A 25,508-nucleotide genomic window follows, 5' to 3' on the forward strand; every position below is an offset into this window, starting at 1 on the left:
GAACCTGGAAATGTGTTTCATCGTGTCTCAAGTGCATTCCAGCACTCCTCTGTGCAGTCCCCTGACAGTCTCTGTCTGTGTCTGTTGTCTTGTCAAGGTGCTGAAATATCAGCTGCAGAGCCAGGAGACGTCTCTCGTCCCCTCCCTAAATCCCCTCTGCTTTATTCTGATAGTCTCCCAGTGCTGAGGGACGGGGAAGAGACAGAGCAACCTTTCTTTTTACTGCACAGTAAAACGTTTGATACGAGTCCTGATTGCATGAGAGCCTCCGCTCCTCTGAGTCCTGTTCCACACGAGACTCTCTGTGCCCTGCACTTCTCACAAACACGGGGGAGAACCCTTTTAAACGAGCACTAGGGTCCAGGGTGTAGATATCCCCCTGCCATACTCCCCACAGAGTGGAACAACAGCTTTCAGGACTAGCACTCCAATCATATTCATGAACCAGTCCGTTACACACGATGGCAAATCCATTTTCATTAAAAACTGGTATTCTTGGTAATTTGGTAGGTATATATATATATATATATATATATACACACATACATTCTTATCATTAGCAATATCGTATAACATTTAATAAAATATGTAAAAGAAGTCACTCCAGTTCCTCATATTATAAAGTTTTTACCAAAGTAAATAGAACCCAATAGTTCTCGTTTTATTTGCTTTATAAATGTGTTCATGTGTTTATCTTTGATGATTCAGCTCGGACCCGGGGCAAACAACATCAAAGGGGTGGGCGTGGTTTTATTGAACTGTTCAGCCAATCCGCGTGTAATAGGCGGGGCACACCTTACTCGGATCCAGTGGTGTTTCTGTACGCTTGTTTAAAAAAAAAAAAAAGGACTCAACACTCGCGCTGATCTGGCAGTGCGTTTCTACGTTCGAAAACACCACCAAGGGGAGAATAAAAAATTAAAACAATTAAAAAGTCATGGGGCAATCATATGAATAACTTGTACGAGGCAGCAGCTTCTGTAAGAAAACGCTCGGTCTTGTTTTATTTCAATGTTATAGTTTAAACTGAAATTGAAAAAAAAAAACTGAACTTGGAAAAAGGTACAACAAGAAAATAGACACAAGAAAATAATTTAAATAAAAGAAACAGCTATGTCAGCGTGTATTTTTGTGGATGGAGGGAGTTCTGAACTTGTTTTAGGTTGATATCGCAGGTTTTAACGGACTTGAATATACAAATACATCCATCCTTACATATCCACACACTGCACGAGTACTTGTATGGTCACCATGCGAGCGTTCGGTGCGTCTTTGGGATGTGTCTGGGTTGTCGCTTGCGGATATCTGGCGGCGTTGGGGATGCTTCTTCAGATGGCAGAGGCGGGGTGCACCGACCGAGCGAACCCCAAATGCTGCACAGGGAGGAATAACGAGTGCTTTGAATTCACCAGGAGAAAGGCTGTTTGCTTCTGTGACACCTATTGTCAGAAAACAGGAGACTGCTGCGCGGATTACCAAGCCGTGTGTCAAATATCTGGTGAGTCGTCATGCATTTCTATTAACTAAATTAGCGTTGCGGTGATGGCGTATGAGCTGTTACACGACGCACAGTATTTCATCCATGGTTTCTAAGTGTATATTGTTACAGTAAAACATAATTGAAAACTATATGCTGCGCGAACTACAAGCGTTCTAGAATGTTCAAGCAACATGCTTGTTTTTTTAACAACAGGTGGAAACATTTTTTAAAAATATATGTATCAATTATTAAATAATAATACTAAAATGGCTTTTTGTAGCAATATTTTGCTTCGCATAGGAAGTCGACGATACATGATGTATGCTGCATGCTTTTAAAGAGATAGATTTCTATACACGGCGCATTTAGGGTATATACCGAGGCTGGAAAATAACCCGAGCAGTATGAAGGTCGCATTTATTTGTTTGTGGAGGATAGCGTGGTTGTCTTGAGAATTTACCTGGCTTGTTATATAACTTCACCTGGGACATGATGAGCTCATGGACTTTTGTCAATAGGGGTCGCTAGAGAGGAGGCTGTACAAGGGATCTTTAATAAGATGAACATTTTATTAACAGTGTGGTTTGCAGTGTTCCGCTTGCAGTTATTAATAGTGTGTTTGCAGTGCTTCGCTTGCAGTTATTAATACAGTGTGTTTGCAGTGCTCTGCTTGCAGTTATTAATACAGTGTGTTTGCAGTGCTCCACTTGCAGTTATTAATACAGTGTGTTTGCAGTGCTCCACTTACAGTTATTAATAATACAGTGTGTTTGCAGTGCTCCTCTTGCAGTTATTAATTCAGTGTGTTTGCAGTGCTCCGCTTTCAGTTATTATAACACTCAGCTGCACTACTGACTGCCTTAGACACTTAGCTGCTCTCTGTCTGTCTGTTTATTACCATTCCTAAAAAAATAAGACTTCTTTTAAGTCAGCGTTGTGTTGAAATATTCCAGAGACACATTCTCTGGACAGGCGTGTTGCGGATCGCTCTTGCGGATCGCTCTTGTTGCACTACTTACACAATGAAGGGGTCCAGAGAGCAATGTTAGCAGACCTAAAAATCGTTCAAACTTCCTAATAACTGTATTTAGGTAGTAATCATGTTGCACTAGCCAAATTCCAGGCAGGGCTAGCAACATGTCATAACAGTTTTGGAGATAAGATCACAATAATATTGTCTCATATAGCGAGGATAGCTCATGGAAACCCAGCGGTGTCTTGGCTTGTGAATCTCCACTGTTTCGGAGCGGACCGGCTTCAATACGATGACCTCTGTGACGGGACAGGGGGAGGGACAGGCTTTTCAATTCAGTGCCCTTTATTAGTGCTGATGCATGGTAACCCGGGGACATGTACAGAGCTCGTGACTCCTCCCCTAAGGGGGCATTTTCCTGCACGGCCTCGAAAAAAACAATACCAGCTCCAAGTCATGCATGTCACATTAGCAACTGAAGAGAATACAGGGGTCCCCTGTGAAAGCAGCAGGAGTTAATGAGACGAGAGAAACGAAGGCTGCGTATGTACTGTGTGCTGAAATGAGGACTGATGAACTATTTAGAGATGTAGGAATATGTGCTGTAGGCAGAAACCGCTGCCCTGGTAATGAGAGACGCGCTCCAGGTGACTGGAGCAGCAGCAGCAGCCCTGATTAACCTCATTTAAATGAACTCATCTGGTGAAACTGAGGACAACACAGCTATCGCATTGAAATCTTCTGTTTGTATAGCATAAACGTGCGCTGTTTCCAAAGAGCTCCGAATGCTAAGCTGCCTGTCTCATCCCTGGTTTCAAATATTGTTGCTCGTTATCATACTGCACCTTTAATTGCAGCTGCGATAGTGCCTTGAAAGTGTGCTTTTGAATCACTATTTATTTGTATAGCTGTACTTGTAGACTAAATAGTATCATGGGTTTGGCATTCCCTGTGCCCCAGATGCTTTGCAATGTGGTAGGTGGTGGTTTTATCTACTGTACATGTTGTACATATTTATCTATGGTGACATTTTGTAGTTTTTGTAAAGTCAGGGCTATTGCAGCCTTGCAAAGGGTTTCTCAGGACAAGCTTCTGACAATGCTGCTGTATCTGATGTGGGTCTGTGTGGAGGGGACTCCAGTCATTGTGACAATGCTGCTGTATCTGATGTGGGTCTGTGTGGAGGGGACTCCAGTCATTGTGACAATGCTGCTGTATCTGATGTGGGTCTGTGTGGAGGGGACTCCAGTCATTGTGACAATGCTGCTGTATCTGATGTGGGTCTGTGTGGAGGGGACTCCTGTCATTGTGACAATGCTGCTGTATCTGATGTGGGTCTGTGTGGAGGGGACTCCAGTCATTGTGACAATCGTGCTGTATCTGATGTGACTCCAGATAAGGGGTCTACAGGCACATTCTGAACTGATGCAGGGCTCAATACTTCCTGCACAGAGATGACATTGAACAGCTCATTGTGATCCTGCATCGTCTGTATTCTCCTGTTAAACACAGACAGACCCACACAAGCATGCTGCTCGCTGTGCAATAGCAATAGAAATACGTAAGCCCCTATTAAAGATCATCTGGATAAGGAATGCCAAACACATCCTTCTGTCTTTGAATCCTTGGAAACTTGGATTTATTTCGTGTGCTGTCTTCTTCAGTACTATATAAGGTCGTAAGACAGAGTTTATGGACACCATCGCCTGGACGGGTAGATAGTCAGACTGGAGTGTGTATAGTAGCTAAGCGTGTTGACGTACACCACAGGAAGATTAATGTTTGAGTACATTCAGAGTCTGCATTCTCTCACCATGATCCATCAGGATAACCCATTGTGTTGATCCAGTTTACTGTGCTATATTCCAGAGCTGAATTACCTCACACCACCCTTCCACTGCTGTACTGAACTAAAGCATTTGCAGAACTGCACTATCAATCCCATACTACATAAACAAAGCAATCCCATCACTGCCCCCCCATCCCCCCCAGTTTCATCAGTGTCACAGTCACGTTGCACAGTTCTGGTGTGGGGCAGCTGCTGGGTTCTAGAACAGGAAGAAGCGCTGGGGTCATGCTGACTGTGCCGTTGTGTTTGTTATTAATATTCATAACTTCAAAAGCACTCAATAATAAGGGAAACTTTTAACAATCACTGCTGGAACCTAAATGCTTACGTCTACTTGACCAAGGGGTCAATTAGATCAACCTGTACCCTGCCAGGATAAGCCACAGCTGCATTTTATTGTGCTTCAAGCCTCACAAGTTTCTTATGGGTCTCATTAACCTCAGAGGCTGTTTCAGATTTTCAAAACTGCCTCATCAGCAGCCTTCGTTTTGAAATTCACATTTAAAGCATTTTTAGTAAGATAAATGTTGCGATGCTCTGGTGTCCCTCCAGTCAATGAGACGCCTCTGTTTTTTAATACATTTTCATCAAATATTTCTGTGACCCCATGCCTTGGTTATAAAGGTCAAGTCCTGGCTCCCCTCTGAACCCTCCTTTTGGAGTCACATTTTCAGAGCGTCTGAATCAACGTGTGATTGCATTGCAAGGATCATTAAGTCTATAAATCGAGTAGAAACTCGTTATGCAGATTATGGTATAATCCATCTCTCTTACTTCACATTCGTTTAAGATTTAATAAAACACACATGGTGGTCGGACCTTTGTGAAACTCTAATCTCCCTTTTGTAGTAATTTATTCTGCATTATTAACATGTCTATAAATGGCTGTACAAAATAAGCCTTGATTAATGAATTTCTTTACATTGTTTTAGTGCAGAACGCGAGTGCCGGAGAGCTACGAACGGAGTGCTGTAAAGGTGAGGTGACTGACAATGCAGATTGGTGATGGTGCAACCCCAAACACCCAAACCCCAATCCCCAATCCCCAAACACTGCTTCCCAATCTCGCTCTCCCCACTCTCACTCCGTGCTCTTTGGGGTCTGTGGTGGTGGATTCCTCCTGTAACCCTTGTGACCATGGAGATCAACATGAGAATGTGCTTGTCGGTGGTGGTGTAGTTATTGGTCTCTAACAGTCCCCAGCCCTCCGGTGTGGTATCGTTGCTGTTGGATGTCAATGCACCTGCACGTTTCTTGTACCTTTTTTTGTGTGTTTTTTTTTTCCTCTTGCGTTGAAGAGATCTCCGCAGGTCATCGGGGGTTACAAATCGTCTTAAGCCGGGTTGCAAGTTTTCCACTGACATCTTCCAGTGGCTTCTCAGAATGATGTCCGGTGTTTTTTGTCACCCATTTGTGTGGTCGATTACAGGCCAGTTCAGTGACTACAAACAAATGCCTCATTTCCACTCCTAGAACAACTCTTTTCAGTGCTTTTTCCAAAACGTGGAAAGCTGTAGTCCTACGTCAGAAGGTCACTGGGGGATTGTGGGATAGTATTGAGCTGGGTTGTAAGAAACCTGTAGCAGTCCTACATTCAGAAAAAAAAAACTGCCCAAGCAATGGCTGCTGCAACTGAAAGACTGTGTGTCACTATTTTTATTTTCAATGCATCGCAAGATAGCGACGATGATGATTTCATTCCACGCCCTAATGCATGTGTGGGAAGTTACATAAATCACGTGACCAGGCTTGCACCAAACACAAAACAAAGTCATTGTGAGTCTGTTGCAAACACTGTGTATTATTTGTAAACAAGGACTTGTGCTGGTAGAGGTAACTGCGACAGCAGGATTGAAGAGTGGACAGAGCCCTGTGTTACATCACCATTGCAGGCCTTGCTTTTTGTTGACTCCCCACCTCTGTAAACTTGGGTTTGACCTGTGACCCCCGCAGGATCAGCACAGTAAGCCATGCATGGCAGGGCAGATGGTATCTGTCTGGTTTTCATTCATATCCGTCAGGAATGGTCTTGTCAGCAGGAACGTGCAGTGAAGAAGGTTCAGAACGGTCTGCCTTGCTTGATGCAGTTGGTGGCTTGGATTTCAGAGCTCTTTGTAGCTGGACAGTGCTATCGCTTACCTGACAGATTGCATCTTGGGACTTGACACTTTTCTTACTTCTAGAAAGTTCAGCAGAACAAAAAGACACTTAGAAAATACAATTAGAGGAACATGTTTATGAGAAGTCGGTCAGTATTTTGTTTTTCTATGTTCCTATCTAATACTTCTTGGTAGACAACAACTATTCAGTGTAACTTTGCTCCACTAGCAAGTCATAAACATCTTCGCTAACACTCTGCTGTGTTAATCCTTGGCCTGTTTTTTGAATGATTTTACTGGATCAGTGCAGCCACATATGAACTTTGAATGGTATTTTTTGCACTTCTTGAGAAGAAAAAGTAAAGCAAACTTGAAGGAAGTTTCAGTTGACAATCCATTCTGCTCCCAGTTACATAATCACTGTAGCAAGTTATTTCTTTTGAATCAACACTTGACAATAACCATTGACTACCTTAAACCCACACATGAGAGATGTCATCCAGCTTTTTTCAGTTACTTAACAGACTAAGAAACTGAAACAGATGCTCGGCAAATACCGGTACTAAAAAAGAAGTGGCTGCTCTTTCTCCAGAGTACACTGCATTCATTGGTGCAGCTGATAGTGTCAGCCAAACAAACCTTGTCAGAGGTCAAGTGTTTTCACAGAGTGTGACCCTCTGTCCAGGTTAATGCTGCAGTCCCTGGATCATAGCAGGTGGACTGTAGCTGTAGCACTGGTACCGTTCCAAATAGGGAATTGGGTTTTACTACGATTCTTCTAGTCTTTACTATGCTTTTACCACAGTTTACCGCTGTATAGGCTTCCCATCTGCTGATGACAACCACATAATTCATTTTGTGTGTCCAGGTCTTTAAAATTGAGGGGTTCCATGAAAGACATGCATTAGAAGACCTCTTCCCATGGAATATTAGGAACAGTAACAGATGCGTGTGTGCTGCTTCAGGAATTGAAGTTTTTGCAGACTGTGTTATCGCAATGAACGCACCCCCCACACATTCCCAGGGTTTGTAGAGGACAGCAGAAAACTTACTCCAAGGCCATTGGGTTCCTCCTTTAGCCTGTACATTTACAATAATTAAAAGTGGAAAGAAATATCCCAGCTGTCATGACAAGCCATCAGGGGATAGAGTGCATAAGCAGCCATGTACGCTGTTTTAAAAGTACTTTGCATATAGTTACTGATGGCTTACCAGACCATGCATGAGAGTGCGGCCTCTTTACTTTATAGGGCTGTAGCTGGGAGCCATATCTAATAACTGTGTTATTTGCATCCAGCTTTATAGCGACTACTTACATAATGGCATCATTTCATGGATCAAATGAGACAGTAATATGATGGAAATGCACTGACGGACTGTGCATTTCCCAAAATGCTGATGCTTTCTTGATGTAGTCTATATAAGTTCTATTGAGCAATGTTGTATTGTCTCCTGTATGAAATGGGCAGTCGCTAAGATGCTGGTACCCGTTGTGGTCGTGCTGCTGCTGCTGATTGCACCCTTGTCCGCTGCTGGCTCGGTATGCATCCGTGTTGCTTCCAGGAGGCTCGTCTCTAATGCTGGATGAAGGGTGATGAACAGGGCTTCACTTTGCAAGCCATCTGAGCAGCTGTGGGAAGAGCTGCTCTTGAGGTATGCAGCTCTTAATTGGGAAGCGTTTCTTTAGGAGCCGGTGGGAAAGGAGATTTCCTGTGTCACATGGGAGCTTGCTGCCAGCAGGTGCTTGTAATTCAATAATATTAAAGAACATGAACGGTGTCCCTGAGCACAAGAGTATTAAAGAACCATTGTGAAAGTCATGCTGTTACAAATCAGTGGATCTCAGCATTGAAATGTTAAGTAATGCGTTTGCTGCATGCACGCACGCACGCACACACACACGCACGCACGCACACACAGTCACATGTTATGTTGTTGAAGATTAACATCTGGTCTGATCTTCATGGATAACACTTGCACTTTTTTGGGTAAATAATCAATAGAATTCTAATTTAACTTCTCAAAAGAAGTAATGGATGACGATAAAACCCTGTCCGTTCAAAGAAAAGTGTGTTTTCAATACGTTTCAAAGCTCACTGTGGTCTTTTATATGTATGCAGCCTCCAGGAAAGTATCAGTACACACACACACACACACACATACCAGCAGTTTGTATTTGTAATTGTAGCTTTTTTATACGACCATAACATTACGACTTAAGATATGCAAAGGTAGATACCTAATCAAGAACATAAGAGCATAGGAAAATGTAGGAACGAGAGGAGAACAGTCTGCCTGTTGATGCTGCTGTTAGCTGATTGATCCCAAAGGATCCTTTGAGTTCTTCACATTACAAAGGATGTGGATTTTATTTCGTCTAGTTTCATACCATCTTAAGCTGTTTTTAAATCATCTCTCAGTTCTTGCCAAACCAGTGCGTCTATATTTAACTTCTGTTTACTTCAAGATGGGAATTTTGAGTGGGGCCAGCTTGCAGTGTGTATAATGTACTGTGATTAATCTCCAGAGTGCAGTACAGCAGCCGTGTGAGAGGGGCAGGTGGCTCGCTCACACTGAAGACATGTTTATTAGAGTCTGCCAAGCACAGGCCTTTCAGTCCAGGTTTCTGACAGGTGATGGTAACGTGTCCCAGCCACAGCACATACCTACAAAGCACTTGCAAGTGGCACCTTAACTGAGTCATACTTTTTATTTTTCCTCCAGATTTTTCACTGCAAATCTGCTTGCTGTCCTGCCAACATGTTCCATTCCTTCCTCCATCCCGTTTGCAACTGCAGCTTCCTCAGGTCTGCGCTTATGCAGCAAGTGCTTTATTGAACTAAATGATATCTGTGATGAAATAGAAAACAGAGGGCATGTTTTCAAAGCGTTGCACAACTAGAACCAAGCAGTGAAGTTCTAGCTATTGATCCTCTCAAGTTGTTTGCTTCCCATTTTGTAACATTTACTGTGGAATTTTCTCCTATGCAGAGACACAAGGTTGGGTGAGTAAGAGAGTAAGATGTCAGGGTTGAATTTCTCTGTCCTCAGCTTCCACTTGAACTTTCCATGCATTAACCGAATAGTGATGACGACATCACACACACACCCACCCACCCACACACACCCTGGGAAAGCGTGAATGAAACTGTGGGAGCAGGCAGTCAAAACAATCCACCCTGGTCTCCCTGTCTTTCAACACAATGCCCGTGCAAGGCTTTGATTAACCAGAAGCCTGTGCATTTCAGTCATGCAGTTATTCTCACTACACAGCCCTTTCTTTACATGCACTCTGAAAGCGTATTGCATTCCAACAAACGCATTGCAGCCCCTCAAGCCCTTCCCAACCTGTGCTGTTTGAGTTGTCTGTTACCTTCTGTGAACTTGATTCTCTGTCCCTGATCCTTTTGATTTGTTTGTTAGTGTCACTCTACATGCAGTCACCAGCAGTGGTTTCTCCCCATAGACGAAGTGCATCATGATGAAAGCTCCTCTAGAAAGGGGACTGATTGTACTTTCTGTGTCCAGACACAATGCAGCACTCGTGAGCTTGGTGTGCCTAAAACACGAAGGACACTTGTTAAGCCTTCCTATGCCTTCACTGTGCTTTATACACTTTTACTCTGGGACACTTCTATAGGGGTGGACCCCTTTCCAGAATGTCCATATGCAGCCACAGAGAAGGTGGCTCAGAGAATCCGATGGCTGTCATTTCAGTTGGTGGGTGTTTGGCATTGACAGTGTTCCCATAAAGCCCACAATGAGCCAGACTGGCATGCTTGACTTGTGCAGGTAGGGACCACCTCCAAGCCTACTGCCACATCCAGCCCTGCACTCCCAGTGAACACCATGTGATGACAGCCTCATTGCAGCTGTCAGGGTGCATGGGTGGTCTGAGGTGGAAATCGCTCTGCTTAGAAGAGATTGAACGAGGTCAGCTGGAAACAAAGTTCAGAGCTTCCTGGGGTCAGGCGCTGTGAAACTCTGTATTATTAGGAACACTGTGAAAAAATAAGCTCAGGAAATGTGCTGATCTGTAGTTCAGTTGATAAAGCCTCAGTTTTTAGTTCCGGATACCTGTAGTTTATAAGACTGCAAATGCCCAGTTGTGTGACGTTGTGCTTTTCAAACCTAATTCTGAACAGAATGATCAGGTGCAATGACTGCTAGCAGGAAAACAAGGCTGCCATCTGTTTCTCAACTTTCTAATTCAATGGATTATAAAGCTGCCTGCGTAACAGGAACAAGTTCAGTGTTGTTATCCATAAAATGTGACAAATAAGCTATTTATCGGCTTTGAAACTGGTTGTCAAAGGTTACGAGATTTACTGGTGCTATGCTTGATGGAGTCACTTGACACTGACAGGTCAAACTGGAGGTGAAAGGTGGCGAGAGCACTGAGGGTTCTGTATACTGAGCTACCAGCGGACGGGCTGGCCTTTCTTTATGTGATCTTTGACCACTGAAGCAGGTTGCACTTGCACTTGCACTGCACTAGAGCAGCTGGACACAACTCCGGTTCTGGTGTTCTGTTTAAAAGTTCATAGATATACTTAAATAATTAGGTGCTTTAAAGCCTGGTCAGTATATCGTTTTTGCTTTGGGACACTTGATGGATACAAATACTTTAGCAGTGCTTTATCAATATATAACACTAGTCCTGGAATACCTTACCAAGATGAGTGCTAATCAAGGTCTGTGAAAACAGATATGACATTGTGGTGCACTTTTTATAATACCTAGAAACAGAAATAGAAGTGTGTATTCCAGAGTGTAGGAATCGTATTCAGGAAGTGCTTGCTGTGGTCATTGCATCCCTTATAAGAGGAGGGGGATTAAAGCAGACAGATCTAGTGCTGCAATCCGATAAAGACGGAGGTCCCAGGTGCAAAGGGAGATGGTGAATATCATCAGATTTACAGTCCGAAGAGGAAACCAAGTAGACGGCATCACTCTAGCACATGTCACGGTCTCTCCAGTGGGAGATTATTACAGGATGATTTCATTTTCATTTGCAGTGTCCTTGTAAACGTAGTGCCACGTCTTTTAGGCTTCACGATCTCAAGGTCAGTTTCACCACAGCCTGCACAATATTTACAACTCCCTGGTGTTTCCATATCATTTTCAGCTGTCCAGACTGAAGAGATTTATTGTCTTCAGTGCCATCTATAGAGCTGAAGGCCTAAATGAAGTTTGAAAAACCATCAGAATATGAATTGAGAATTTACAGTCTAGTCTAGTTTGTTAAACCCAGATACAGAGTGTTGCTTTAGGATTACCGCCCCAGGTAGCGTATAGGGGGTTGTGTTTTTTGCCCCTAGGGCCACACTGTCTCCTGGTATTTGGTGTTAGAGTGGGATTTTTAGCCTCACCTGAAGTCATCCTAAAAGGGTTTCCACTAGCTTTGACACCATGTTGCTGAGGTTTCTACAACAAATTCACACTAGATGTGTACCAGCACCTTATAAAGTAAGCATGTCAAACTGACATCTGTTAGCTGTGCTCCTGTGATAGTTTGACAAAACACATTTGAGATCCGCATGAAAAGTTTCGAGATGAGACGGTGGTCCCTGGATGGCCTTCAACCCTGCCAGGCAGTTTATTAATCTGCTGTCTGCAGACTGTCTGCTAGGCATGGCGGGATGGGGCTTGCTCTGTAATTTAATGGTTGTAATTGAATTCTGTAGGCAGGTCAGCTTCATGAAAGGTAGTATTAATGTTGTCTTCCTAGGCTTGTGGGCGTGTTGGTGATTTCATTAAGTTTCTAGACCTGAGCTGGAATGTTTGACTCGTGGGTCTCGATATCCTCCCTCAACAATAAGTTGTGTTTGACTCACTGGGATTATTAACATCTGCAGATGAATCAGATAGTTATCCTACTCATGTCTTTGCAGTAAGGATCATGTTCAAAGGAGAGACATGCATAGATAATTGCATATAATAGCTAGAATGCTTGCAACACAAATTGTACATTGTGGTTCTATTTATTGCTTGTAACTGGATTCTCTAAAAAGTATGTTATACAACTGTGGTGTATCTGAAATCTAATTAAACACATTTTTTTTAATGCAAAAACACTTGTGTTAATAAAACTGTGTAACAGCTGACTAGATCTGGCTTTGAAATGTTGATGATGCAAGTTATCCTTGGAAATGTCAGCCTATTCCCAGGTTCCGAAGAGATAACAAAGTTCCATTTCAAAAGCTGTGAGGATACGGTCCATCCCACACGCTAAACATCTGGAAAGCTAGTTTGATTAACGATCAGAGATTAAAGACAGGCTGGTCTCTTGACTCTGAAAGTCCTCTCTGTGTGGAAAGGAGAAAAGGCACCAAAACAAGGAGCTCAGTCCGATCACCTCCGACAAGAAGACAGTCAGGTTCTGTATTTCCAGCAAAAAGACAGAAGAAAAACAAAATCTTCTTATGAAAACAGGAGGGCCTGGCGTCAGACACTGATTAGAGAGAGCGATTGTGCTTCAGTTCATCTCAAAGAGCGTGCGGAAAACCTGGCTGCTGCGTTTGTGCGTCTGTGTAGCTTTTTCTCTCAACACTTCAAAACTGAGAATTACATAATGAGCCATTCAGTTATGCATCCCTCTAAATGGTGTTGTTTCTGTGGTGTGTCATTATTTGTAACACAATGGTGACTGTGTTTTTTTTTTGTTTTTTTTCTAAGTCAACTAAATTGAATGAGCCCACCAAAACTCATTCCACAAGCAACAGGAAGCAGATCCAGTGACTTACAAGCAAGATCGACTTTGGTAACCGTGAGGAGAAAGACTTACTATCTCATTATTTTGAGCCAGTGAGCCCTCGCTGTTTCATTCAATATACAAGTATAGAGATTTTCCAACAATTACCATCCTGGTCAAGTAGACATTACTGTCTTACAATCATGTCAGGGAATGAATTGCAGGGATTAGCATGACAGATGACCACAGGCATTAGTAAAGAAGCAGTTTTCACAAAGAGCAGGGCTAATTATATGGGAACAATACAATCCTGGGCCCCGCTTGCTAGTCATTAAAGTGGATTGAAATACAAACCTGGGTATTTTCCTTTTCCCTGCTCTTTTATTTGTGTCTGTATTAAATTACTATAGAAGGATAAGGCACATTAAACAGAGTGACACAGGCTCCAATCATTGGAAGCCCAGAACGAATCAGTTTCAAGACAGAACTGCCACTGTCCTTACTGATGGACGAGCACATGTGTGTGGTGCAGACGCTTGTCCTGAATTACTATGGTCTCTATATTTAATTAGACTGATCACTTTTCATTTTCTGGGAATTCCAGAAATCCCTTCTTTGTAACTTCATCCTGCAAAGCACTAACCCTTGAGCTCCCTGTATTAATAAAACCAAACCTGAAAGAAGACGTCCTCTTGAAGCCAAACCAGAGCCAAGCACAAGAGAAGCGTGTTCTTCATGCTGGCCTTTTCCTGTTCTTCCTGTAGACTGAAATGCAGACATGGCATGTTTGAGTTAATGGTCCCATCAGTTGCCTGTGAAATTGAGCAATCAGCAAGCATTATGTATCCTTTTAGAGCATTAGCCTATTAAAGCAGGCAATTTCAAATCAAACATCAAGTCCGAAATTATTTTGGGCTCTGAATCGAAACAAAATTGTTACCATTTTTGTTGAAGAATGGTGCAATTGTGCCCTGTTCCAAAATATGTGAATAAATCAGATAAACAAGAATGCATTTAAATATATATATAATTAGGAGTGTTTTCAGACATGGTAAATATCATTAACAGGCTATAAACTTTTCTTGTAATAATGTGTTTTCCTTGAAGATATAAAGCCTGTATACTGTAGCTGCAGTGTTAGGAGATGGCTAATGGGGAGGGAGTGGAGTTTTGGGTCCTGTTCTCTGGCATGAAAAGCATGATGCAAGCAAGCCTACACAGTGAGGAGGAGTTCAGTCTGCACAGCCAGCTGTTCCTCTCCATTTAATGGAGATCTAGTAAGCAAGTGGGGATTTCTATTTGGTAACTTCACATGTAGTAGTAGTAATATTAGTATGGGTGCAGTGTTATCTAAAACAGTACTAAGTAATACTTTTAGACTAAGTTTTGAAGTTGTTTCTTATTCTTCTTACTATTATTCTTCTTACTCCAATCCAGCCTCCTAATCTTCCACCAGCTGGCAGGTTAAAGAGTCAGCTTTGTGTTAGATGCCAAGGAGGCTTAAAGCTGTGCTTCATTGCCACATTATAATGTGATGTAATGAAATGCAATAGGATCATTATTGGATGTAAATAGCCGTGCAGTGTGGCTGTGGATAACCGTCTGGAGCCAAGATCAACACATCTCTCGGGGACTGGCCTGCTGCAGCACATTAGTGTGACTGCATGAACAAGGGGCTGGTAAACACAGTAAACAGAGCTTGTATTGTAATGTTCCAGGTTACTAGGACTCTGTTCATGTGGTTTCATGAAACGGTCAGGTGGGGCTGTTTTAATAAGACGGTTTTGAATGGATTTTCTCACCTCTATTAGCACTGTAAGGAGAGCCTCACGCCAGCCCTGCATGCTATAGGGTCCGCTCAGTAACCCCCCCCCCCCCCCCCTCCCCAAACGAAAGCCTCTCCGACGGGGGACAGCTGCAATCCCTAACCAATTAAAAAAAGAGCAAAGTGACAGTGTGTCTCCAAAGAGTTTACAGGGGCGCAGGGTGGGATGTCTTTCCTGCTCGAGATCACACTCGAGTCATGTTCTTCAGTGTAGCAGGAGGAGGAGGGATTAGTACTGCTTTTCCATTTCACATTGTACAGCATGCTTGCAATAAAGTGAAGCTAGAAAAACAGCAGTATGCCATCACTATGTCAAAATAGAGCCATTCTACCAATGGTGCACACATGTACAGCTATGGACAAAAGTTTTGCATCACTCTATAGAATTAGCTAATTTTACTTCATAAAGTCGAATGAAACCTGCTGAATAATGTTTCGTTAACATATTGAACTGCATACCGCTTTCTAGTGGTCCATATACTTAAAGAAAAACTTAAAATATCTAAATTATGTTCATATAGTTTTTTTCTGTCTCAATCCTAAAATTCTAGGCGATGCAAAACTTTTGTCCATAGCTGTAACTTGTGCTATCATTACATGTTGCTTCAGGACCATTGCACTGTCAATACAGAGCCGATGGAGATCATTTGGTGGTGGTATGATCATGCTTGTTTCTCCTCCCTTGCCTTTGGCAGCTATTGACTGTGTGGTTGGTTCCTGGGGTCCTTGGTCGGAGTGCAGCTCCCTGTGTGGCGAGGGCAGCAAAGAGAGGACCCGGCAGGTCACAGTGCCCCCTAGGAACGGAGGAACGCCATGCCCGGACCTGAAGCAGAGGCGCGGCTGCTTCGGACACAGCCCTGTCTGCAATGCTGCTGAAGGTACTTCTGAGTTTTGCACATGGGACTCGTATACAGCACTGCTATGTGAACTATGTTAGTCCAAGACTAGTGCTAATCCAGGTCTGTGGAAGCATCTGGTCCGAGTGTCAGGGATGGACTTAAGACTCCTATTACAGAGCACTTTCACCCATTCCAGGTTTTTAATATCTGCTTGATTGGCCACAGCGTATAGGCAACAAGCTCAGATGTGTCTTATTAAACAGAGTAAAACCAGGAACGGATCAAACTGCTAAGTAATGGGAGTCTTCTTTCCACCCCTTGTAGAAGTACTTTCACATACTCGTATACAGTTCCACTGGAAAGTTTGATAGAATGTCGCTATGGGACAGAATGGGGAAATGCAGGATGTTGCAGACACATCTAAGAGCTATGTGGATCTAGACTGGGGAAGACAACAGATGCCTAAGGAATTCCTTTACATTCTTTTATAGCGGGTTAGGTCATGTGAGAAAGAAGAATTGAGATGACCTGCCTGTCTCCCCTGCCACTGTGCCATGCCAGCAGCTTGTATTTGCCCCTGTCGGTCCGGCCTTTGATTCTCTTTAATTGGTGCTTTTGAAGATCTTGGCCTGATTCCCACACTGCATAGGGACTCTTGCTTTCACATTCGTTTCTCCTGGAAATAGATCTGTTCATTTGTTCATGGATCCAGTGTCCCTTTGAGAAGTTTCCCAGGGTCTATTGTGCACAGCCGTTTCCCGTTCTTCTAGTGTGGATGGCGTCCCATGCTCTGTCTACTTCTCCATCATTCCCTGTGCTTGGCCATGCTTGGCTATGCTTATTTCCGCAGTTGAAAATTGGTGAATCTTGGCCTAATTAGACATTTTAGAATGCTTTTTCTTGCTTAATTTCCTTGCTGCATCCTGTACTTCAAACATACTATTAAAGTATAAGAAACGTAAACAAACATTTCAGCTCGTGCCGTTATCAGTGTTCTGGGCTTTTCCTTCACGCTGTTCTCTGTGCTGTTATTGTGTGTCTGCTGTCCTCCAGGAATTCTTCTTCACAGCTGGAGGAACATCTGCAGCGCAGCATTACTTCATTGATCGGAGCCCGGCCTCTGCATGCAATTTAAATTAATGAAAGATGAAAAGATCCATGATTTTCATGGAAATGCGAGCGAGTGGCCGCTGGGCTGGTGTCACACATTCTGATTGTCTCTTCTAAAGGGGAGGGGATAGATCCCAAGAACGAGAAACACTTAGGAGGTCAGATCCCAGCGGCGTTGAGTCTGTAGAATATAGAATATCAAAACATATCTGAACGTTCTTAATCTGTTCATGTCAATTCTGTTTACAGAGGTGGCAAAGATTTTGCCCGATTCCTACAAAAGGAACTTCAAGGACCCCTGGAGAAGGCCACACATCTTGATGAAGGAAGTGAAACCCAGGTAAAAGAATGATTGGTTTTAAAAGCAGCAAATGATTCAGGGTTAATGTTTTTATTATTTCTTCATGACCAGATGACATCCGTAACTTTTCTTCCTAAGTTTGGCCCGTTTCGTATTGTCTGCATCTTTATTTAATGTCCTTGATTGCTTCTGGGAAACTATGACATTGGAAGAGAAATTAGATGCCTGACCCTGGATAAAAACACCACCTGCCAATTACACTGATCCCACAGCTATGCTTTCTGCACTGGTCCCCCCCTAGACCTATATAACACAACATTAAAAGCCTCTTTTGGGGACCCTCTGTAGGGCACTGAAAGAACAGTGATGCTTAATTATCCAATGTGGAATACATAGGAAAATACACATTTGTCCTTGTCAAAACTAAAGAATATTACACACAATCAAATCAGCCATTCAAAATTGTATTCAAATTCGTATCTAATGTTTAGATTTGGGGGGGAAGTGCACAGACCTCTGATGCATTGAAGTCTGAGGACCAGCTCAAACTCAATCAGGGGGCATGGCAGCTTTGTGTTTTGAGAATCCAATAGCATTCTGTGTGAAAAAGCATGCTTTAATGAACTAGTATGAAAAGGATATAAAGCTGAGAATTAGAAATTCCACACCTGACCCCAGAATCAAATTACTTCCCTTCAGAGATCACAGTTCTACAAAGCAGCCTTTTGTACAGAAAAAAAGAGCTGTTTCTCCCCCTGTTTCAAATGCAATGAGCTTGCGTGGATCTCGGATTTCATAGCTTACGACAGCCCGGGGAATTGGACACCAGTACAGCTAGTTTGCAATTAGTGAGCCTAGAACGACTTTCTATGTCTCTTGGTGTTTATTTCCATTGCACTCAGAAGGCTTTTTATTCTGTCAAAGATTTCAGTAATACAGTAAGCCTGTTTATCACATTACATTTGCTTCCAGTGTCAGGGAAGGGTTAGCTGTGAGTTTGCTTGTGCTGTAGTACTGTATGCAGGTATGGCAAGAAAAGGGAGTTGCACTGAGTCTGTGCCCTTTTCCTGGGTGGTGACGATATGTTGGCAATAAAAGGCAGCGTTTACACCTGGTGCTGGAGGAGCTGGTGCTGAGTTTAGATCACAGAGCCCATTCCTGGGAGCCGGCACTCGTCACAAATTTGGTGAAACCATGCATGGGCATTTGTGAAGAGATGCTATGCCATGATACTGGCACATGCAGTGTTATTTCTGTCTATATGTCAGCATTGTATGCAAGTTATTTATTGGTTACAGTGCTGTACCGGTTCATGTTTTGCATGTCCCACATTGAGAACTGATTTTCCTGAACTTTTCCAGTTGTATTTCACTGCCTGTTTCAAGAAGGAAATGTCAAATCCAGGGTCGTTTTCAAAGCTGCCATTTATTGAACTGTTTAGCTTTTATTTTAGACTCTGGGTATAAACAGGATGGGTGTCAGCCTAGCTCGCAGTGGCTGGGTGAATGTTGCTGTATTTCTATTTTTAAACCTGCGGGGCTGGACTGAAATTACTAAGCGCCAAGAAACCAGTACAGCTAGACCAGCTTTCAGGAGACCCCAGTTAAACTGCTGTCCATTAGGGGCTCGTGCTTCCCCAGGGTTTGAATCCACAGCTTAATGATCCCTCTGAGGAACATGTCCTGATGGAAATGTCAGAAAACTGGGCTGTGCATTCCAAAAGCTGGGCTGTGCATTCCAAAAATGGGGCTATGCATTCCAAAAGCTGGGCTGTCCATTCCAAAAACTGGGTTATTGGCCTCTGTATTTCTGTATTGTCTATGGTTTTGTTGAAATGTTTCAGCGCTGAACCCCAGCAGTTGAATTCTTCTGCTTCTGTTTTCATGAAGCACCACAGCACAGTGTTTTGAGAGGACGTGTTCCCTCCGAAGAGCATATCGCTCACCAGCAGTTTCCTCCTGACTCATATGCTGGCAGCGGTCAGCACAAACCTGTCTGAAATATTTGCACTTGTGTCTCATTGAAGATTGCAGCACGGAAGTGGACAAGATGTTCCTTCGCTGTCGGAATTTGTCATAGTTTGTTAGAAAACATGTTTGTCACCAGTTCCACTGTTCACTCTGAGCTCTGGAGAAACCAGAATCGTGGGATGGAGGCGGATAAGACATGCTTCAGTTTATTGTTTTAAAGCAAAGTAGTCCCAAATGGGCCTCAATATACAATGCAGTCACAGATGTTAGGGTACAGTTACTATATGACTCCATGTACACTAGGACAGTCTGGGACAGTTCAGGCTTTTTAACTTGCACTCCTTTGCATTCTGGAAAGTGTAGTCCTGCTGTGTAAGGTACCTGAGACGGGTAAAACATACCAGAATGCATTGGGTTGTGAGATGAAAAGTCTGAAACGCCCCAAAATGTCCTAGTGTACATAGTCACATGGTAACCCTCTGTTGGGGTGCTGCGGTACATGACACAAGCGGTTGAATTATTCTGCACTTGCGTTTCGTTGGTTAAAAACGCAACATGCTATTCCCAGTGGGGTCCAGTCTCCACTCCAGGTAGTTGAGAAGCACACCTGGGACCTCCAGAGACGCTGCACAGAGAAGCCGTGGGATCTCCCTGTTTCTCTTGTTTTTCCAGTGAATAATCCCTGCTCGGAAACAAGTCCAAGGGATAAGATAAAAACACTTTCCGCCTCTCCCAGCTGTTTATCTCGGTGAGAAACGCAGTCCTTTCCGTTCCTAAATTCCTTACACCCCAGTTTCTGGATAAGGTAGAGCTGTACTGCGCTTAAAATAGGTTATGTACTAAAGAGTGGCAGGTCTGCACGTTTGTGTCCAAGCTTTAGCGAGATAGAGTAAGCAGTTTTAGCATTAGCACTTGGACACAATGGCGGCAGTTGTAGTTTTTTGCAACCTTGGTCTTGCCCATCATGTAGGCCCGAGTGGACAGCAGTCCCAGGTCTGAGAGGCCTGCACAGTGAGCGTGTTCCATTATTACAGGGCACTCTGTGTCCTCTAGTCTATTAGCTGCAGCCTCTCGGAGGAGGCTGATGATAGGAGGTGAGGGCCTCCTGATGCTGCCAGAAAGCCGCAGTCTCATTTCTGACATGCTGAATGTTGCCATGGCGATGGCAGATTTGTTCAGACTCTGACGTTCTTGGCCCGTTCCACTGGGAGAGGGTGCTTTAAAAATGAAAGGGCTTCTTGCTTACCAAGTAATGGCCTGATTCTTATCAGTCGTGCACTTCCCATTCACTATGGAGGCCTGGAATGCGCTGTTTTTGAGAGACACGCGTTCTATTAAACATGCAGTGTTTTCATTTCAAAACGTGCTCTCTGGTGCCACGCTGGATTAAAAACTCTCTGTTTGCAGGTTGTCGCGCTCTCCCTTTTTTGTCAGCCTCTTTAAAGGTGTTTAATAGTACGGGTTATTTATTTCTCTACTTCACCCCCTCTCTATCTAGTTTTGCTACAAAACTAAACCCATTTCAGTTTATGAGGTTTTTCATTTTTTTTCTTTCACTGTGTTATTATTCAAACCTGCAAGCCTAAGTCAAGTGGTGAGTAATCATTACTGGGAAATGAGCGCCACATTCTTGTTGATATCTCACTTTGGCAATCTGCCACTTTGTTCCCCTAAGTCACACAAAGTGACTTATAAACACATGTGTGCAGATACAAGTGATCTGGAGTGTGGCTTCACACTGCCTGAACCAAAACTGGTGTCAAACCTGTCATTTGTTTTTTTCTTTTTTTTATCAAACTAAATTTGGCAGCGGTCTGTAAACAGGACATCCTAACAAGGGCTAATTGGTGTGGAGGGCTTTTTGTGGCTGGCTTTGTGGACAGACTTACTGTAAATAACGCAGGGTATAAACAGCTACTCATGGCTGTAATTAGTCATTGGGGACAGCGTCTTATCAACAGTCCTTAGACGCTCCTTCAGGAAAGCTGCTGTTGAGACATTAAATACTGAGGGGGAATTCTCAAGGGCGTTTGTCTTTCACAATCAGCAGGTCTGTAATTAAATTAGAGCCCGGATTAAAATCAATGGAAGATAATTATATAAATAGTCACTGAGAAAATGATGCACAGTGTTTAACACATAAGCACAATGAGTACTGTGAGCTGATTAAAGTGTAATTGCCTAAAACTCCGACCAGTCTGTATGCCTTGTCTGTCTCTGTATGCCTTGTCTGTCTCTGTGTGCCTTGTCTGTCTCTGTTCTGTTGATCCAGTATTAGGTTATTAGCATTGTTCTCTCTGTCTTTACCTGTCTGTGAGCTTTTCTGTAAAGTTTTCGCTGCCTATGACTGAACATTGCATTAAAATAATTGTAATTATTTATTTTAGTCATTTTATCGGACGCTTTTATCCGAAGTGACTTAAATCACGTGACAAAACGGCCATTCATCTTGCCTGGCAAAGTAGGTTAGACCAGCAGAGTTGAAAGGTCACACGGTCACATATTTTGAATGGAGTCTGGACAGTTATCATTACCCACTTCAAAGCCAGGTAAAAAACCAGAAAAGTGAACAAATACATCGCATGCCATTTTGGGACAATACCTCTAGCTGAAAAGTAGCATGCAGTCTCTCTGCAGCTCCTCAGCAGTGCACTTTTGTGTTGTCGTTCTCCTGGTGGTAGCGCATGTTAAATCCACGGCCCGTGGTAGTAAGCTTTCGGTCTTGCTTCTCCCCCCAGTTACTGCGTGCACTTCCGTGTGAAGCAGGCGAGCGCGGCGTGTCGGCTGGGTCTCTGGAGCCGTCCCCTGCTGAGGGAGAGGTCTGTCTGCATCGAGTGCCAGGGAGAAGCCATGGGCAGCAGGAGCCGCTGTGAGGGGGACGGCCTGGAAGCTACGAGGTGAGAGATCTCCCTGGCAAGAGCCAAGAGCCTGAGAATTACAGGGGCGCTTTAAACACGAGGGGGTGGATCCCATCCAAGAGCACTGCATTGAGACTTGACGTATCTGGAGCAGCAGTTCTTCAGTCTTGACAGTGCTGACAGGATGAGAGACCGTGGATATTAAAATGGCACTTAGCATTCCTTTGTTTTACTGTGTTGAAGCTTGGCCGGCTGGTGTTTGTTCCTTCTGGCCACTGAAATGCAATGTGTTTTGAGGAAGCGCACCCCTGTGTGATTAATGACGGTTGTGTTTTCCGTTGTGTTTCAGGACGTTCTGGACTGCAGCCTCTGTCCCGGGCTGCCAGGGATCGTGGGTGCGGGAGTCCTCTCGAGAGCAGTGCACGTGTCCGCAGCATTCACTCATCTTTGTATAAGCTTGTCTCGCTGAAACCCACAGGACAGCTCCTGGATGAGGAGGAAACCTGCCAGCCACCAAGGACTCAACAACAGCACGACTAGAGAGAGCAGAAGTATGAAGGAATCTTCTCTTCCTTCTGCACGCCTTCATGTAAACCTCATATAATAACTTTATTACAAAGCACACAAACAAAACATAGATTTCACCACATAAATGTGTATTTTTTTTCCTCAAAGCACAAAAAAATGCCTATAAGCCTTTTTACCTCTGAAACTTTGCTATCTACCTCCATATATGCAGATGCATTTGAAAGATATTTTCTACTTTTTGTTTTCATGGTTTTGTGTAAATGATCCAGTTTCTTAGAATCCATTCCCTCCCGTGGTATCAGTATTTCAGCCTTCACAGACTTTGTGTAACTCGGTTAGAACAAGATACCAAAGATAATGTGGTAATGTTCCATAATCAGGAGTCTTCAGTTACTTCACAATCCAGCAGCCCTCCAAGTACCTATCACCAGGTTCAGCACTCAGTCCTGTTACCTCAAGAGAGTTCCTGATATTTATAATGACGTGCTCAATGTCACAGTACCTCCAAACGCTCTTACTTTCTTCATTAATAGCCCAGCCTGAAGTCTTTTTGGGGAGCATTAAATATCCCATATGGCCCAATTCTTAAAAACAAAAAATGTGTAAGACATATTGCAATTAAAATATTATATTTTTTGCTTTGCTTAGCTACCTTTTATTCTTTGTTTTATAACTAGTATTGTATGTATATATAAAATATATCTATGACTCTAAAGCACTATGTGGTAATTATCCATCACACCTGGCTATACTCAGTTCAAACACTCCGTTTTTATATTCATTAAGGAGAGCTAGAATTCCAATAATAAATTGTGCATTTTTTGTTTAGTATTGGTCTTTTTTTTGTATATCTACCATTCTTTTTGTCAAATAAATCTACACTGTGTTTGTGTTTGACGTCAGGTCTTCGAATAATGAACGGTGGTGTTTTTATGACCATACATTGTAAGAGCTTTCATCTTATAGGAGAACTAAACACTGCAGAGTGCACACCCTGACCCCCACATGAATCTGGGATTACAAAGCAGAGTATACTGGGGTCGTTCCTTAGTACAGGTGGGCTGTCCAACGGATGCAATTTAAACTGTATGTTTCTTTAATCCCTCAAATATGATTCGTTTCATTTAGAAGCATGAAGTATCCCATTCGATGTTGACACCAGTGCCCCTGCTTAATCTCAACCCAGACACTCCTCATGATTCCAGAATGCTTCCTGTACTAATCCCAGGGATACATGGAATGAGTGATGAAGTAATGAATCACTGAGATGATTTGATCAAGGAGTCGACATAAGTAACCCTGATCAATATTTCAAACAAAGCACTGAGACCACGAGTAGAGGACGCAATTGGAAAATGAGTGGAGACTCAGAACAGAAGGTAAGAGTCGCTTCTTTACACAGAGAGGGGTGAGGGTATGGAACAGGTTACCCCTGGTGCTGACTCATTGGGGTTCTTTATCTTTACACAGAGAGGGGTGAGGGTATGGAACGGGTTACCCCTGGTGCTGACTCATTGGGGTTCTTTATCTTTACACAGAGAGGGGTGAGGGTATGGAACGGGTTACCCCTGGCGCTGACTCATTGGGGTTCTTTATCTTTACACAGAGAGGGGTGAGGGTATGGAACGGGTTACCCCTGGCGCTGACTCATTGGGGTTCTTTATCTTTACACAGAGAGGAGTGAGGGTATGGAACGGGTTACCGCTGGTGTTGAGTCATTGGGGTTCTTTAAGAACTGGCTAGATAAAGCTCTGATATCAATGAACTACTAGGGACCGGACGAGCACTGATGAACCAGATAAAACCAGAAAGCATTTCTTCAGTAAACGTATTTCCCTCGTCTGTTACGACGAGGTCCTTTGTATCTTTTGTTTGGTTCTGTTTTTTTTTCACTGCTGGGATAATGGTATCTCTGTTGCCCATCTGTAATTTACAGTGTTCAGCCAGGTTTAACATTCTACATTCTATTCTCTTGAGATCACAGGTAGTGGAATGTTATTCAACTTCAAAGGGGTTGGATGTGTGCAACGTATATTTTTGTCTACATTTGCTCAGGATCCACTACAGGTGAGGCATACAGTACTGTACTTGAAGATGAAAAGTAAACATTGCAGTATTTCTTCTCCTGGTTAGAGTTCAGAATTGCCTTGTTTGAACTTGTTGAAAACTGCAGGTATGACTGCTGTATTCCTCATAGCTCTTTGTGGATAACACGTATTACAAACTAGAGAGAGATTCTTATACTTTTCAGTAAAGTTGAAACAAACAGAACCGCCTTTTTCAGTTTAGGGAAAGCAATGTAAACAGTTACACTTTAGTGATTAACACAAAATGGGATTTTAATGGTCTACAATCATGGAATCGATGCTCTACCCCTAGGGCTGTCCCTTCGATAGCCCAACTCGGTCTTCTTGCTCACTGTAGGTCGATATGACAATACAAGCTCAGAGCCATCCAGTACAGTGGTGAAGAAGGAGCAGGGGGAGCTGTTAATACACATTTACTTCTGTGACATGTTTATTCAGTCTGCTTTACTGTACCTGCTATTCTTTACAATGATTGCTAATGCAGTGCTGTTGGGAGTGCATACTGTACTGTCAGGAATGCTGCTACCTGATTACTACTGGCCTGTCACACAGGGCTTGGGTGGTGACATCAGGCCAGGACACAGACTGGGGTATGAAAAGCGCTGCGGTGCGTTTTAATTATAAATAAACAAAAGGTTTTTAACAAGATAGGAAAAACACCATGCTGGTACAGCGATCACACAGATAGCAGTACAAAAACACTGTGCTAGTACAGTATAATACATAATACACACAGGGGCGGGGGGTACCCTGTCACACGGGCAGATAAAATAACACGTGCATGATCATACAGCTCATCCAGCTCTCCTCTGTCAACACCTCCCGTTGGTATTTAGATTTAAATTGGGGCTGTTGACCTCTGCCAGGGCATTGCCACCCATGCCATTAATGTATC

General features: G+C 43.2%; 1 protein-coding gene across 2 annotated transcripts; it reads left to right on the plus strand.

Annotated features, from left to right (window-relative positions):
• The first annotated feature begins 838 nt into the window (after nt 1-838).
• On the plus strand, nt 839-23,445 carry LOC117428076 (somatomedin-B and thrombospondin type-1 domain-containing protein-like). 2 transcript variants are annotated; one of them, XM_058994175.1, is made up of 6 exons: nt 839-1,498; nt 5,235-5,279; nt 15,616-15,798; nt 17,119-17,209; nt 21,879-22,037; nt 22,348-23,445. In XM_058994175.1, exons 1-6 carry the CDS (start codon nt 1,243-1,245, stop codon nt 22,451-22,453), a joined length of 840 nt encoding a protein of 279 aa, XP_058850158.1. In that variant the 5' UTR covers nt 839-1,242; the 3' UTR covers nt 22,454-23,445. The 2 variants fall into 2 exon arrangements, with proteins under 2 accessions (XP_058850158.1, XP_058850160.1); XM_058994177.1 differs by lacking the exon at nt 5,235-5,279 and having other exon boundaries at nt 840-1,498.
• The last annotated feature ends 2,063 nt before the right edge of the window (nt 23,446-25,508 follow it).

This window comes from Acipenser ruthenus, chromosome 21 (assembly GCF_902713425.1).
Source record: "Acipenser ruthenus chromosome 21, fAciRut3.2 maternal haplotype, whole genome shotgun sequence".
NCBI classification, from domain to species: domain Eukaryota; kingdom Metazoa; phylum Chordata; class Actinopteri; order Acipenseriformes; family Acipenseridae; genus Acipenser; species Acipenser ruthenus.

Excerpts from the sequence above, each read along its gene's own strand:
- LOC117428076 (XM_058994175.1), top strand. The coding sequence starts at position 1,243 with ATGGTCACCATGCGAGCGTTCGGTGCGTCTTTGGGATGTGTCTGGGTT. Across the intron at positions 15,799-17,118 it reads TGTCTGCAATGCTGCTGAAG|AGGTGGCAAAGATTTTGCCC; the intron begins GTACTTCTGAGT and ends TTCTGTTTACAG. Across the intron at positions 17,210-21,878 it reads ATGAAGGAAGTGAAACCCAG|TTACTGCGTGCACTTCCGTG; the intron begins GTAAAAGAATGA and ends TTCTCCCCCCAG.